The sequence below is a fragment of the Desmodus rotundus genome, chromosome 1, assembly GCF_022682495.2.
Source record: "Desmodus rotundus isolate HL8 chromosome 1, HLdesRot8A.1, whole genome shotgun sequence".
Taxonomy (NCBI): Eukaryota; Metazoa; Chordata; class Mammalia; order Chiroptera; family Phyllostomidae; genus Desmodus; species Desmodus rotundus.
Window position 1 is genome coordinate 48,066,413 of NC_071387.1, and position 14,269 is coordinate 48,080,681.

At 37.1% G+C, this 14,269-nt stretch overlaps 2 protein-coding genes across 5 annotated transcripts in view; one reads left to right on the top strand and one right to left on the bottom strand.

Annotated features, from left to right (window-relative positions):
• CFAP95 (cilia and flagella associated protein 95) overlaps window positions 1-12,208 on the bottom strand; it is a 104,812-nt gene extending 92,604 nt beyond the window's left edge. The window contains exons 1-2 of one of the 3 annotated variants that reach the window (XM_045190772.2): window positions 12,073-12,208; window positions 7,247-7,353 (exon numbers count right to left, since the gene is read on the bottom strand). In XM_045190772.2, the coding sequence (XP_045046707.2) occupies window positions 7,247-7,268 (22 nt within the window). In that variant the 5' untranslated portion in view covers window positions 7,269-7,353; window positions 12,073-12,208. Of the gene's footprint in view, window positions 1-7,246; window positions 7,354-12,072 lie in introns of those variants that run through there. The other 2 variants (XM_045190778.3, XM_045190782.1) reach the window with 2 other exon arrangements.
• Window positions 12,209-12,287: 79 nt separating this feature from the next.
• PTAR1 (protein prenyltransferase alpha subunit repeat containing 1) overlaps window positions 12,288-14,269 on the top strand; it is a 57,552-nt gene continuing 55,570 nt past the window's right edge. For both annotated transcript variants that reach the window (XM_024555203.4, XM_024555209.4), the window contains exon 1: window positions 12,288-12,425. In XM_024555203.4, coding sequence (XP_024410971.1) covers window positions 12,340-12,425 — 86 coding nt within the window. In that variant the 5' untranslated portion in view covers window positions 12,288-12,339. The remainder of the gene's footprint in view (window positions 12,426-14,269) is intronic.

Here is a 14,269-nt window from a genome sequence, read left to right on the forward strand (position 1 = left end):
TATGCTGTTCACTCCCTCCAGAGAACTCACTCGTCTTATAACTGAAGTCTGTGCCCTTGAGTCACCTGCACACGTTGTCCTCCTCTTGTCAAGCGCCACCTGTTCTACGAGTCTGGTCTTTTGAAGAATCCAGGGGTGTGATGATACAGTATTTGTCTTTTTGTGCCTGCGTCATCTCACTTGGCATCCGCCTTGTCACTGATGGCAGGGTTTATTTTTTTTATGGCTGAAGAATGTTCCATTGTGTATACATAAAACATTTTCTTTATTTATTCATCCATCAATGGATTCTTAGGGTTTTTCCATATCTTGGCTATCATAGGTAATGTTGCAACAAAAAAATGTGGTGCATGTATCTCTTCAAGTAAGTAATTTCATTTCCTTTGGATATATACCTAGAAGTAGAAGTGTTGGATCATATAGTGATTCCATTTTTAATTTTTTGAGGAACGTCAATATTGTTTTTTATAGCAGCTACCCAACTTACAGTTCCACCCACAGTGCACAAGGGTTCCCTTTTCTCCACATCCTTATCAGTATTTACCTCTTGTCTTTTTAATAACAACCATTATAACAGGTAAGAGATATCTCATTGTGATTTTGATTTGCATTTTCCTGATGATTAGTGATCTGACCACTTAAGTATCTTCTTTTGTAAAAATGTCTATTCAGGTCCTTTTCTCACTTTTAAATTGAATTGCTTGGAGTTTTTGTTTTTGCTATTAAATTATATGAATTCCCTATATACAGAATCTGGCACAAATAATGCCCCTTTTTATTTCAAAATCTTTTATTACAAAAGCATAAGCATGTAATTCTGTAACAACAATATCACACTCAAGCACATCATATGACATTTTAGGTGAAATGGTCTAATTAAAACTATAAATTAGTACACCCATATTGTTACCCCACTAACCACACTCAAGCGGACGTTATTTCTGCTGGACTCTGTGTTTTGGATATTAGCTCCTTATCAGGTAAATGGTTTGCACATTTTTTTCCCATTTCATAGGTAGCCTGTTCATTTTATTCACCATTTCTTTTGCTGATGTAGTCTCACTTGTTCATTTTTGCTGTTTGTTGCTTTATTTTTCACATATAGAAAATCATTGCCAAAACCAATGTCAAAAAGTTTTTCCCATGTTTTCTTCTAGGAGTTTAATAATTTCAGGTTTTACATTTGTCTTTAATCCATTTCCAGTTAATTTTTGTGATTGGTATATGACTGGGGTCCTGTTTCATTCTTTTGCATGTAAATATCCAGTTTTCCCAGCACTATTTACTGAAGAGATTATCTTTTCTCCATTGAGTATTCTTGACTGCTTTGTCAAATATTATTTGACCATATATAAATGGTTTTATTTCTAAGCGCTTGATTCTGCCCCATCGTTTTATGTGTCTATTTGTATGCGGTATCACATTAGCTTTCTAATGTAGTTTGAAACTAGGAAGTGTGATGTGTCTGGTTTTGTTCTCCTTTCTCTGGATTGCTTTGGCCAGCCAGTGTCCTTTACAGTTCCATACAAAATGTAAGATTTTTTTTCTATTTCTGTAAAAAATACTATTAGAACCTTGAATTACACTGAATCTGTAGATTAACTGGGTAGAATGCGCATTTTGACAATACAAATAATCCTAATCCATGAGTGTGGGACAGCTTTCCATTTATTTGCATGTTCTTTAATTTCTTTCATCAGTGTCATAGTTTTCAGTGCACAGATCTTGCACCTCATCGGTTAAATTTATTGTGAAGTATTTTATTCTTTTTATGCTATTATACATGGGATTGTTGACTTTTTTTCTTTTCTTACCTCATTTTTAGTACACAGAAATGCAACTTCAAAAAAAAAGTACCTTTACTGAGATACAATTCACATGCCATACACTTCATCATTTTAAAGTCTATAAATCAATGACATTTAGTATATTCACAGACTTCTGCAACATCACAATTTTAGGACATTTCATCACCCTAAAAAGAAATCCTGCACCTGTTAGCCACCGCCCTCTAATTCCCCTTATCTCCTCCCCAGTCCTAGGCACCCCCTAACCTACTCTCTGTCTATACAGATTCCTGTACTCTGGGCATTTTTCAGATGAGATTGGGTGTGTTCAGGGTGGTATGGCCGTAGACTGGACATATTTCATATAAATGAAATCATACAATATTTGGTCCTTTGTAGTTGGTTTCCTTCACTTAGCAAGATGTGTTCAAGATTTATCCATGTAGCATGAGATTTACTTTTTTTTCTTTTAAATCCTCACCTGAGGATACGTGTTTATTTTTTTTAGAGAGAAAAGTAGCTATGCGTGTGCATCTGCGTGTGTGTGGGGGGGGGAGAGAGAGAAAATGACAGAGGGAAACATCGATTGGTTGCCTCCCATATATGCGCTAACAGAGGATCGAACCCACAACCTAGGTGTGTGCCCTGACAGGGAATCAAACTTGCAACCTTTTTTTGGTATACAGGATGATGCTTCAATCATCTGAGCCACCCGGCCAGGGTGAGATTTTACTTTTAATTTAAACTTTTCTGTACTAATTAAATTGATTTTGTAGTACCTTTGGCAGTTGTTGCTTTTCTAAAAACTTAAGAGTAGAAAAATGTATTTCATACATATCGTTAAATACCAATAGAATAATACTTTTTACAATCTGCATATTTTACTTCACACTATTGGTAAATGAGAGTAATTAACATGTATTAAGCCAGGTGTTGTGCTAAGTACTCCACGCACTGTCTTACTTAATATGCACAATAAATCTTTCAAGCATTGTACACATTTTGCAGAAAAGGCAACTGAGGCACTTAACAGAAGGGGTCACAGAGATAGTAAGTTGTAGATCCTGGATTTTAAAACTGAGCAGTCTGCCTCCAAAGTGTGTGCATTGATCAGAACAGCAAATATAGATGATTTGGCATTGTTTAAAAATATTGTAACAGAAATATAAGCCTAAATCATACAAGCATAATTCTAGTTGTGTGGAGTAACTAGTATTTCAATAGAACACTGTGCTTTGCATACAGTTTCAATAACTTTAAAAATCAAAGACCACAGGGAGAGAAATTATTAGTGATCCCATAGACTGCAAAAGAACTCATTACAGGTTGTTTTTTAGCTTTCCCACAGTACATTTAAGACTTTTTTTTATTTGGAAAGCCTGAGTTATATGCAACTGACTTTTCAGAGATATTTTATTATATAAAGGAAGATGCACCCTTAATTTGTGCAGCTGTCCTTTTGCAAAGTAAACTAGAAAGGTAACCTACCTTTTCTGGCCACATAGCAAGCCAATTCTTAGGACATGGATTAGTTATAAATGTATATTGCAGACTTTAATACAACCACTAAAAAAAAGCTTTAAAAAGTAAAATTGACACGTGTTATGGGATGAATTGTGTCTTTCCCACCCCCAATTCATATGTTTAAGCCCTGACCACTAGTACCTCAGACTGTGACTACATTTGGAGGTAGGGCCTTTATAAAGGTGATGAAGTTAAAATGAGGCTGTTAGGATAGACCCTAATTTAATCTAACGGTTGTCCCTTTAAGAAAAGAAAATCTGGACATACGAGGCACCAGTTTGGAAAATAAAAATAAGCAAAAATAAACAAAAATCCAGAGATACCAGGGATGTGCACGCACAGAGAAAAGGCCATGTGAAGATACTGTAAGAACACGGTCACTTGTAAGCCAAGGAGAAAGGCCTCAGACAAAACCAAACCTGCTAACACCTTGATTTTGGACTTCTAGCCTCCAGACTGTGAGAAAATAAATTTCTGTTGTTTAAGCATCCCAGTCTGTGGCATTTTGTTATGAGAGGCCTAGCAAAATATGCTAAAAGAGGACAAAAATGGAATTATATAAAATGTTCCATTAAAACCAGAGAAGGTAGAAAACAAAGACCCAAATAAGAAGCAAAGAACAAGAACAATGAATATAAAACAATAACAAACAGGGTATATATTAATCTAACTATATCAATAATCATTTTAAAGGTCAAAGTCTAAAACCATCAAAGACAGAGCTTTCAGAGTGGATTAAAAAACACAACCCAACAGTATGTTGCCTACAAAATTATATTGGATCCTAATACAGGAAAATGGGCACAAGTGAACTGAAATAACGAGGGGGGAGGTAGAGAATATATAATAATAAGGAAACTTCTTAAGTAAGAAAACTCCCAAGAACTCTGTCCCCAGTGCTCTGTTTTATGATCCTTAAGTATTTCCCAGGTCCCTAGGATGGTGACTGGAATCTAGCCGGTGCTCAATAAATATTTGTTGAATTAACACATGAATTTGAAAATCCAAAAGATAGTCAGGAATCTAATGTATGTGATGTTCCAACAACCACCACCAAATCGACCAAGCAGCCCATTAAATGTTCCGGTGCCTTTGCTCTGTGTTTTCTTCAGAGTTTCACGTCTGCATGGCCTGTCTTCTTCGAAGCCTTTAGGAACAACGAGAAATTAGAGAAATAGAATGTAGAAGAAAAAACCCTTTCAACTCTAATCTCCTTTCTCATTCTCTCTCCATGTTCAGTGTGGAAGAGTGAAGGCCAGAGGCATGAAAAATAGACTTTTTTCCTATATAAATGATGACTCAAAATACTACTGGAGTCCTGGCTGGGTGGCTCAGTTGGTGGGAGCATTGTCCCATACACCAAAAGGCTGCGGGTTTAATTCCCTGTGGGGGTACATATGGGAGGCAACCTATCGACGTTTCTCTCTCACACTGATGTTTCTCTCTCTCTCTCTCTCTCTCTCTCTCCTTCACTCCCTCCTTCCTTGCCTTCCTTTCTCTCTAAAATCAACAAACATATCATTGGATGAGGATTTAAAACATGCTACAGAAAGTTTGGTAGTTCCAGTTTTTTTTTCACAGCAGAGTCCATCCAAATGCCAGTAGAAAAGGGAAGAATCTAGGAATTTAAAAAAAAAAAAAACAAACAAGCAGTTTTCCTTCTCTGGGTAATTCATGGGGTTCCAATGTCATATCTACCAGCAAAGAGTTATCTAGAATAATGTAAATTGTTTTTGAAACTTTCTCCTTATCAGTTCTTGAAAGCCTGATATATTCTAGGCCAGAAAATTACATATCCTATTGACAAAAGTTCTTGTCTTAAAGTCAGTATACAGGAATGGACTGAGAGCTTGCTTGTGCAACCTTAGATTTTTTAAAAAACCATCTTAATTTTGAATCTATATTTGGCTGCTAATAATACACAATTAACTCCCCCATTAAAACAAATAAATTCAATGGCATGGCATTTAGTTCTAACTCTGGTCTATAATTTAAAATGTAAAAGTTGTATTTACATAGTCTAAAAGGTGTCAGGGGCAGTTTAGATTTTTTTTTCCAAATATAATTTCTGAAATAAAGCCTGAAATATATTTTGTTTAAACAAGTTATATCTCCTTTACTATGATTGTGCTGATTAAGAATTTTTGATCGTGCAAACTGAGGATAGCAAAAGTCTTCACTTGCTCTATTTCAATAGCACGTCTTGATATGCACCTTAGGTTTGTCTCTAAGTAACACTGTGTATAAATAAGGTTAATCTACTTTGGAAAACAAGTTTCTTGGAAGCAGGCCTATGTTCTAGTCATCTTTGTCGCCTCTTTGGGCACGTCACATATACAGCAGATACTCAAAAACATTTGTTCAGTTGAAATATTCCATCAAATAGACAGTGTGTGTGAAGATGGATGCTACTAACCAGAAAAGAACCTCATCTTTTTATTGCATGAAGCTAAATATATTTAGCTAATAGTTCTACTTATTGAATATAGAATATTTGAAAGATATACAATCACATTAAAAATTAATTCTACAATTTAGGTTTATCACTAATCAGAATGACCCTCCCTAGATAACTAATTATTTTTTCAGTTTAAAGAGTATAAAATTAATTTCTAAAATGGCTTCATGCATTTTTCTTGAAAAAAAGCACATCTATGAAATTACACTTTTCTTATTGAAATGAGAGCTGTCGGCTCTGTTAGAACCAGTAATAAAGAGACAATCCTTTCTTGATATTGGTGGCACTGTCTCATGTATTACAATTTTTCCTTAATATACTTGTCTATTTACTTCAATATTGTATATTTCTTCCATCAGCTTTTAGTTCCCATAAGAAGGCAAGAAAATGTCTGTTTTTCTCAGAACTGTATACTCAGCAGCTAGCACAATGTCTAATACACAGTAACACTCACTAAAATTTGTGGAATAAATAAGTACAATTACTTGGAGTCTCATCCTCTCAGGAGTAGTATTTAGGCCTCTCCTCCAATTAACTCAATACATTATTTTTACACTGTCCTTTTTCCCGCTGATGATAATGTGAGAGACTTACCATAGAAATTAAGTGTCTAAAGTAGGAAGACGTTACTCTTTGGCATTCCTTCCTAAAATTTACCAGGGGTGTCCAAACTTTTGGCATCTGGGCCACGCCTGGAGAAGAAGAGTTGTCTTGGGCCACACATTAAATACATTGCGACATGTAATCACAAAAATATCTCGCAATGTTTTAAGTAAATTTACGATGTTGTGTTGGGCCACATTCACAGCCATCCTGGGCCACATGTGGTCTGCAGGCCACAGATTGGACACCCCTGATTTAGACTAACAGTCTCTATAAATACTATAATGCAAGTCTGAGCATAATTTAATAATTAACAAAGAATGTTCACCATTTCCTATGTGTGATTTGGGCCTGATGTTAATTTTGATGAGTGGTAGAGGTGTCTTAAAACATTGAAACAGGAAGAAACTGAGAAATATGGTATATTTTTATTAAAAAATTTCTGAGTTAACTTAAGTGAGATAAATAAAGGGGAAGTATAGTCCTGCCTTACATTTAGGAGCTTATTGAAGAAGTAGAAATTAAGCTTTAACTACCTTTGTAAATTTTCAGTTATGATTTTTTAACCTAAGTCTATGGTAAAGGGCTAAATATATGGTAACATAAGACGATTTGACTTTGGGTTGTGGTCACCCAATGCAATATACAGAACATGTATCACAGAAATGTACACTTGAAACCTGTGAAAGAGAGTGTATGGTTTTCATTATTGTCATATTTACACTGAAGAATAAGTAAAACATTAAGAATGTGCCACTACTTGGGTACTTCTTTCATTCAGTCATCCATTTAAAGATGTATTACTAAGAAAACTCCCGCAACAATGTGATGTCTTCAGTACATGAGGAACATGCATCGCATCACAGAGACATACCCACGTCCCCAGGTGTTTCCATGTTCAGGGCCCGGAATGGCACTTCGCGTCTCCAGACATTTTCTCCTGTTCTCTTCTGCAGATTACATCACGGGTCTCCTGAGCCTCTGTAGTAGGAAGGAAAAAGAGGGCAAAGGAAAAGGGTGACATTTGGGGACTATCAACTGTTAAGAAAACTAAAGAAGAATTTACTCAGCAACAAAACCCCTATTACGCAACCAAAAACTTAGTGTCCTCTCTACTGCGTCCACACGGATTCTAACACCAGCGTTAACTGCTCATGTACAGTCATCTTGTGGTTAGCATCTTGATAGCGTTTACCGATTTTGCCATGCCTTAGGAGATTAACTGTAATTGCAGTGTAATAGTTCTCTTTAGAAATATTTTTAAAAGAGTTTCACACTGAAAATTAGTATTTAACTTAGTCTTAGTCTACTATTGTTTTAATGCCGATTTACTCACATGCTTTCTTTAGTCACAGAAATCAGTAATTGATTAGTGCTGCACAATTTAAAGATGCAGTCACATGCACTTCCCTATTTTCACCTCAACAATGAGAATAATGAAGTGATAGAGATATCAATTAAGTATAATAATAATAAATAACATTTGCATTCATGGGTGGTTTTGTGACTTTTAAAAAATAGTGCTCCATTACATATGAAGTTTTGCATTTGGGAAAATAAACCTACACACTGAGTCAAGGGTCATACCAAAACTCTCATGAGTTCAATGTTGTCATTGAAAATCAGGTATTAATATCTATTTCTTTTCTTGAAATGGTCTTTAATCAAAACTTTAAATATGACATTGCTCCTGTTGACTTTTCTTAAGATTTCATTAAAAGATTAATATTGTGACTTTTTGACTACTATGTTTCCCTTCTCATATTCTTTATTAGTAAGTTCTTGGATTTTAAACTTTAGGACAGTGATCAGATTGACGCTTGGCATACTACAAAGTACACAGTCAGTCACAGTGCCAATATAATAACGAAGCATTTAAAATTGAGCATTTCATTTTTTTAGTGGGAAAATAAGCTGGTTTTTTTGCTGCAATAGTCAGTACACAATAAACACATGTTTGATACTATTTACACTCTACCGTGCATAATACAGGTGGGGCAAAAGTAGGTCTACTGTTGTTCTTATGGAATATAACAATTAATAAACAATAATACAAAAATAAGCTGTTTTGTGTGTTCAAAACTGTAAACCTACTTTTGCCCCATCTGTATTACTGAGAAAATGGACTTCGATCCAAATAAATGGAGTAAATAAACAACACAATATAGTGATATAAGTGGAGTAATACAGAATGAAGATAGAAACAGATTACAAATTCATCTCCAACAGGTCACAAAGTAATTATGAACCCTGTCATTAAAACCACCTTGGTGTCTTCCTTCCCACTGGGGCCCTCAACACATACGTCATTTTTTATTGTAGAAAGTTTGGAACATCCAGGAGAGTATAAATAATGTATATTTATAGGCCTTAATTATCTCCGGTAATTAATTCCATCATACAGAGATAACCATTGTTAACATTTTAGTGTACATCTTCCCAAGTTATTTTACATATGATTATATTTATATTATGTACAATTCATTTTGTATTTGTAAATTTAGGGTTGTTTTTTGGTACTTGTGTTTGTCATTACATATCTCCCTTTTCCGCTATCATCAAAGACTCTTCTAAAATATGAAAAACGTGATTTGGGGAGGTGTGGGAAGATTTTCAAGATACATTCATAGCCATGTGAAAAATAATGAAGAGGCATGGTCGACTTAAAAATCAACAAATCTCTACAAAAATTAATATGTGTAAGCAATGAGTGTTCTAGTTGGCTAATTAACAAATAAATACATCCATGTCTTTATTAACATATACTTTCTAAAACTTAAGTTACAAAAATTGTACTTTGTTCTTTGTATTACTTAGTAAAATTCACCTATAAATATACCTCCCGTAAAAGCTTGGTAGTATATCCTCCCAGTTCTAGGTGCTTTTGAATTACTAAACAATATTTCACCAAGTAGATTTAGTATAATTTAATCAATCTCCACTATGGGGCATTTAAGCTATTTACAATATTTCATTATCATCAGTAAATGTATTTTGCAGATCTCCAAACATAAAGGTTTTAGTCCTTCGACAAAATCTTGCTAAATTTATCATATCCTATTCTGATATATAAAGTCTCATGAATTTCAATTCTTAAATTTCTTTGAACCTCAGTTTCCTTACCTCAAAATTATGGGGTTGGATCAGAGTTCTAATAAACTCCAATTCTAAGTTGGTCCGAAGGTTGTGGGTTATTGTTAAGCTAATAAGTTTCAATTCTAAATAAATTGAGTTATAAATATAGTAGATCCTTAATAACTGGATAAAACAATTTGTGAACTATTAGAAGAAAATATGAGATACAATTCATGCCTTTCAAATGAGGAATTATCTTTCTGGAATATCAATTTTACTTCAGAATTTAGGGACAAAGCTGGGGTTTTTTTATCATCAATTTTTAAGATAAAAATAGTCTTTGGGAAAAAATTATATTTCTGAGCATGCTGCTTTGAGCTTTGCCCCCCAAGAAGTCAGGATTCATTTTTCACTTTTATTAGGAATGGATGCAAGGGTTTCATTAAGTGAAGAGAAAGAAGACATCAGTTAATTCAAACCATTTGAGAACTGGTATCATATTCTTAGAGTAAGGTATCTGAAGTTGTCCTTGGCCTTGAAATCTAAACACACATTTGCTCACTATGCTGCCTCATATGAGAACTTGTCAGGAGGTTAAGATTTGTTTGATTTTACTAATTAAAACCTGTCCCATCTTGCTTTTCTACAATTTTGTGAATCTTCCAGCTTATTTCTATTAGAAAAACCGGACCAATGTCCATATGACAGGTCTATCCTTTATAAATATAGCCACAGGGAGTAGCAACGACTGCAGAGTTAATTTATATTTCTTATTCAATGCTTTAAATTTTAACATCCAATGGTTGCTTTTGAGTTCCATAATCAACCCTACCTTAAATGCTCAACATATCTTTACATTAAACGGACCATAAGCTTGCTTTAAAAAAAGTTTTATAAAAATGCAGATTTTAAGGATTAAGTAAAAAAAAGAAGACACCCAGACTTTTTTCTGTTACAGAACAGTGAAGGAAAATCTGTTAAATAAAAATTTGAATCATGGCATTTTAAAATCTGAATGAACTAGAAATCCTCTTTTTCCTACCAAAAAAAAAAAAAAAAAAGACTTGTAGCAAGGTAAGTAGCTATAAAAGCAAACTCTGTCAGGGCATTAATTTTTTTCACTCCCAAAGTGACACAGTGTTAGAAGGACACCAAACCTTGTGCAAAGTGAAGTATAGTTGTTGCTCGGTATGGGCTGGGGATCTGTTCCACCACCCCAGGGATACCAAAATCTGCAAATATTGCTTTTCAAAAAATGGCATACTGTTTGCATATAACTTATGCACATCTTCCCATATACTTTAAATTATCTCTTGATAACTTACATTACCTAATACAATGTAAGTACTATGTAAATAGTTGTTACACTGTATTGTTTAGGGAGTAATGGCAATTTATACAAGGAGAGATACAAAAAAACCAGATTTATCTTCTGAAGGGTGGGCACCTTGTAGTATTGGCTTCCTCTGCTAGGGAGTGTTCTAAAAACCCATCTGTATCAGGTACCATCTGGCATTGTTGTGAGAGGCTGCATTCTGCTTCAGTGAATTTTTTTTGAAGACTCACAGTTTGCCCATTTCATGATGGGTGATTTACCAGGGCACCTTCCCACCCTGCGCTGAGTGTTCAGCAGTTTTTAACCAAAAACCGCATGACTCCTGTGCCCCACCCTCCCTATTTACCAGATCTCACCCTAAGTGGCTTTTTGTTTGCTTGTTTTCCTGGATGAAAAAAAGTCCTCAAAAGGAAATGTTTTGCCAGTGTGGAAGGACTGAAACAAACAAACAAACAAACAACGCAGAAGCACTAGAAGGCATCAAAATTGACAAGTTCAAAAACTGTTCTGAGCAGTGGAAAAAATGCCTCTATAGGTGTACTGCATCAGATGGAGAGTACTTTGAAGGTGACTAAAGTGTAAACATGCATGAATAAATATGCAATTTTTTATAAATAAATTCTAGGTTTTTGGGGGGTCTCCCCTCGTACATGTTCAACATACTTGATAGAACAAACCATTCTAGGCCTAATTACATAGTAATATCAGCAACAACAGTAACTATTTATCCCAAACATTTTCTATGCAAGGTTGGTTGAGTCTGGGCAAATAGAAGGGCCCACCATACACTCCACATAGAAAATTTAAAAAGTATTTCAGTACTGTACTCCTACTTCCTATGTACTGGTGGCAAATAACTTTTCCTTTTCTTTCCCATTTCTTCCTTTAATGCATTAGTCAAATTTGTAAAATTGGTACTTTGAAAACAGCTTCTCAGAGGCCGAAATTTATCACCCAGTTAAAGGAAGTTACCAGCAACGTCGAACGGGGACTCATTCTGCCCAGCAGCGTCTCAGACCACCTACTCCCACCCACTGGAAAAATAAAGCAAACAAGTTCTCAAAGGGGTCTGCTCTAGAGAACTTGCACTCGCAATGAAACCTTCCTCCGGACTCCCCCGGACCTGGCTGGTGACGCTGAACAACAAAGAAAGGGGGTGGGTCGGGGTGGGGTGGGGTGGGGTGGGGGGACCGTGGGAGCCCGATCTCTAGTTCTGGATGGAGTGACTTCAGGACCGCTTAGCCCTCAGCCCCGGGTGGACTAGAAATGTAAATGTGTAAAACAGAGACCTGAGATAACTTCGCAATAAAATCTGCAACATCTTCTCGGATGCTAAGAAACAAGAGCAAGTCGGAGACCAACCGGGCCAACCCAGTACTAGAGAGCCCCGCGCTCGGGCCACCCGAGGACTGACCCGGAAGTTCTCGGCGGCGGGGGCGGAGGCGGGATTCTCTGCCACACCGGCGCACACGCGCGCGCGCGCTCCCCGCGGAACCACCGCCGGCCGCGCGGCGCTGTCCCAGAGGCGCGCCCGAGCCGCCGCGGCCGCAGCCAACATGGCTGAGACTAGCGAAGAGGTGGCAGTCCTGGTGCAGCGGGTGGTGAAGGACATCACCAACGCCTTCAGGAGGAACCCGCACATGTGAGTCCTGCGCAGGCGTTGCCGCCTCCCTGGGGGTCGTCGGGGCTGATCGGGGCGGGGCAAAGCTTGGAGTTGACCTCCGGCGGCTGGAGGACGGCGGGTGCTGGTCCGTGCGCCCCTCGGTGGAGGGGACACAAGGAGGTCGCGGCTAGATCAGTGTCCATCGCCGCGGGGCCCGAGCCCGCTTTCCGCTGTCGGAATGCGCACACAGGCGAGTCCCTAGAAGTGACCTCGGGACATCAAAAGAGAGCGGGTCGGTTTCGCTCTCCCCCACCCCCCGCACCCTCCTTTCCCAGGAGTTCAGGAAACTCGAAAGACTCTGTGAGTGTCCACACCTCACATCCGTTTAAGGTACACGGGCACACACGGTGTGGGTCTATGTGCTTTGTAAACACAGGTCTCTTCAGGTTCATCCCCGACGCTGGTAAGAGGGGATTACTGATCATCTTATCCTCATTGGTCCATAAATCCCTCAGTTTACTAACGAAGGTAGTTTGAGGCTGCTTTTGACTTTCGCCTCGTTTGTCCCAAGATTGTAGAGGGACTCCAATGAAACATGTTGTTTTGCAGGTGAAGAGAGGGTTCTCAAAAGTGTAGCTTTTGTAGGCATAGGATGGGTCTGATGTAAAATAGGTGAAACCTCAACACTTTTTAGCACTAGCTGATTCATAGTAACAGGGAGCAAGCACATTAACTTTTTTTTTCCGTAATCCAAACATTGCTTCCCTCTTTAGGTAGAGCAACACAGTACTGATACAGTGTATCTTCCCTCCTTCCTTTCCTTTTTACTTGGAGTACTCTGGGAAGATGCCAGGAGAAACTATTCTTTCTGGCACTTCTTGTATGTAGCAAGTGAAAAGGAAGCTACCAAAGAGAGATATAGCTACATTTTACAAAAGAGAGAGAAGCAAGAGTGTAGCTGTTTTCCCATCCCTCATCCCTCCCTCCACCAAAGAAACATGGAATCTAGTTTTATATTATTTTCACTTTATCTCTTGTTAATGGAGTTTAATATTTTATTTTTTTAAACTAGAACACATGAATTACTCTTTGTAAGTGTTCTAACCCCTTAAGCTTTTCTGCCTAAAAGAAATGCCAAGCCTATGTATAAATGTTCTTTTCCTTCAAGGTGGTGCTTGTAGAAGAATTAAGAAGCCCTCAGATGCCATGCTCCCTTGTGGCACACAATTGGAGACCTGCAACTGTGCCTCATTAAAAACAAAACACTGCTGGCCTCAAAACACACCTGCCACCTCTGACAACATCCACTTCCTTTCCCCTTGTGACTGCTGCCTTTTTTAAAAAGAGTGTTTGGAATGATTTCCTGGCAGTAACCATAGTGGGTACTGAGCCTTCTAAAGAATGCTTTGATGCCTTGTTTATCAGTCTTTCTGTCCTTTTTTCAGAAAGAAAGCTTTAGTGCAAATAAGAGACATCCTCAAAAAAAAAAGTCATAAAAATGAAGGGCCTAATTCCTCATCATTGGTGTTATTTTTCTTGAAGAAATTATAGCAGAGGTTAGAAAGAAATCTGTAAGTACAGTCACCATCTTAGTTTCTCTCCTTTGAGGTAAATTAGAAAAGCATCGGTATTTTATATTTTAAGAAACAGATTGAGTGTTCATTGGCTTGGCAGATTGACACAGTGCTGCTGTTTGGAATACTTCCCAGTTCTTCTGGATCTCATTTATTGAAACTCAAAGGACTTTATTCCTTCCTTAATCATATTTTAATGGTGAAATCTCATTAATATGCTCTATCAATGCAAAATTTATAATTATTAATAATCATTTGGGTCATTCAGGATTTAGAAGTATGAAATAAGATGGGCATTTGAAATAATGA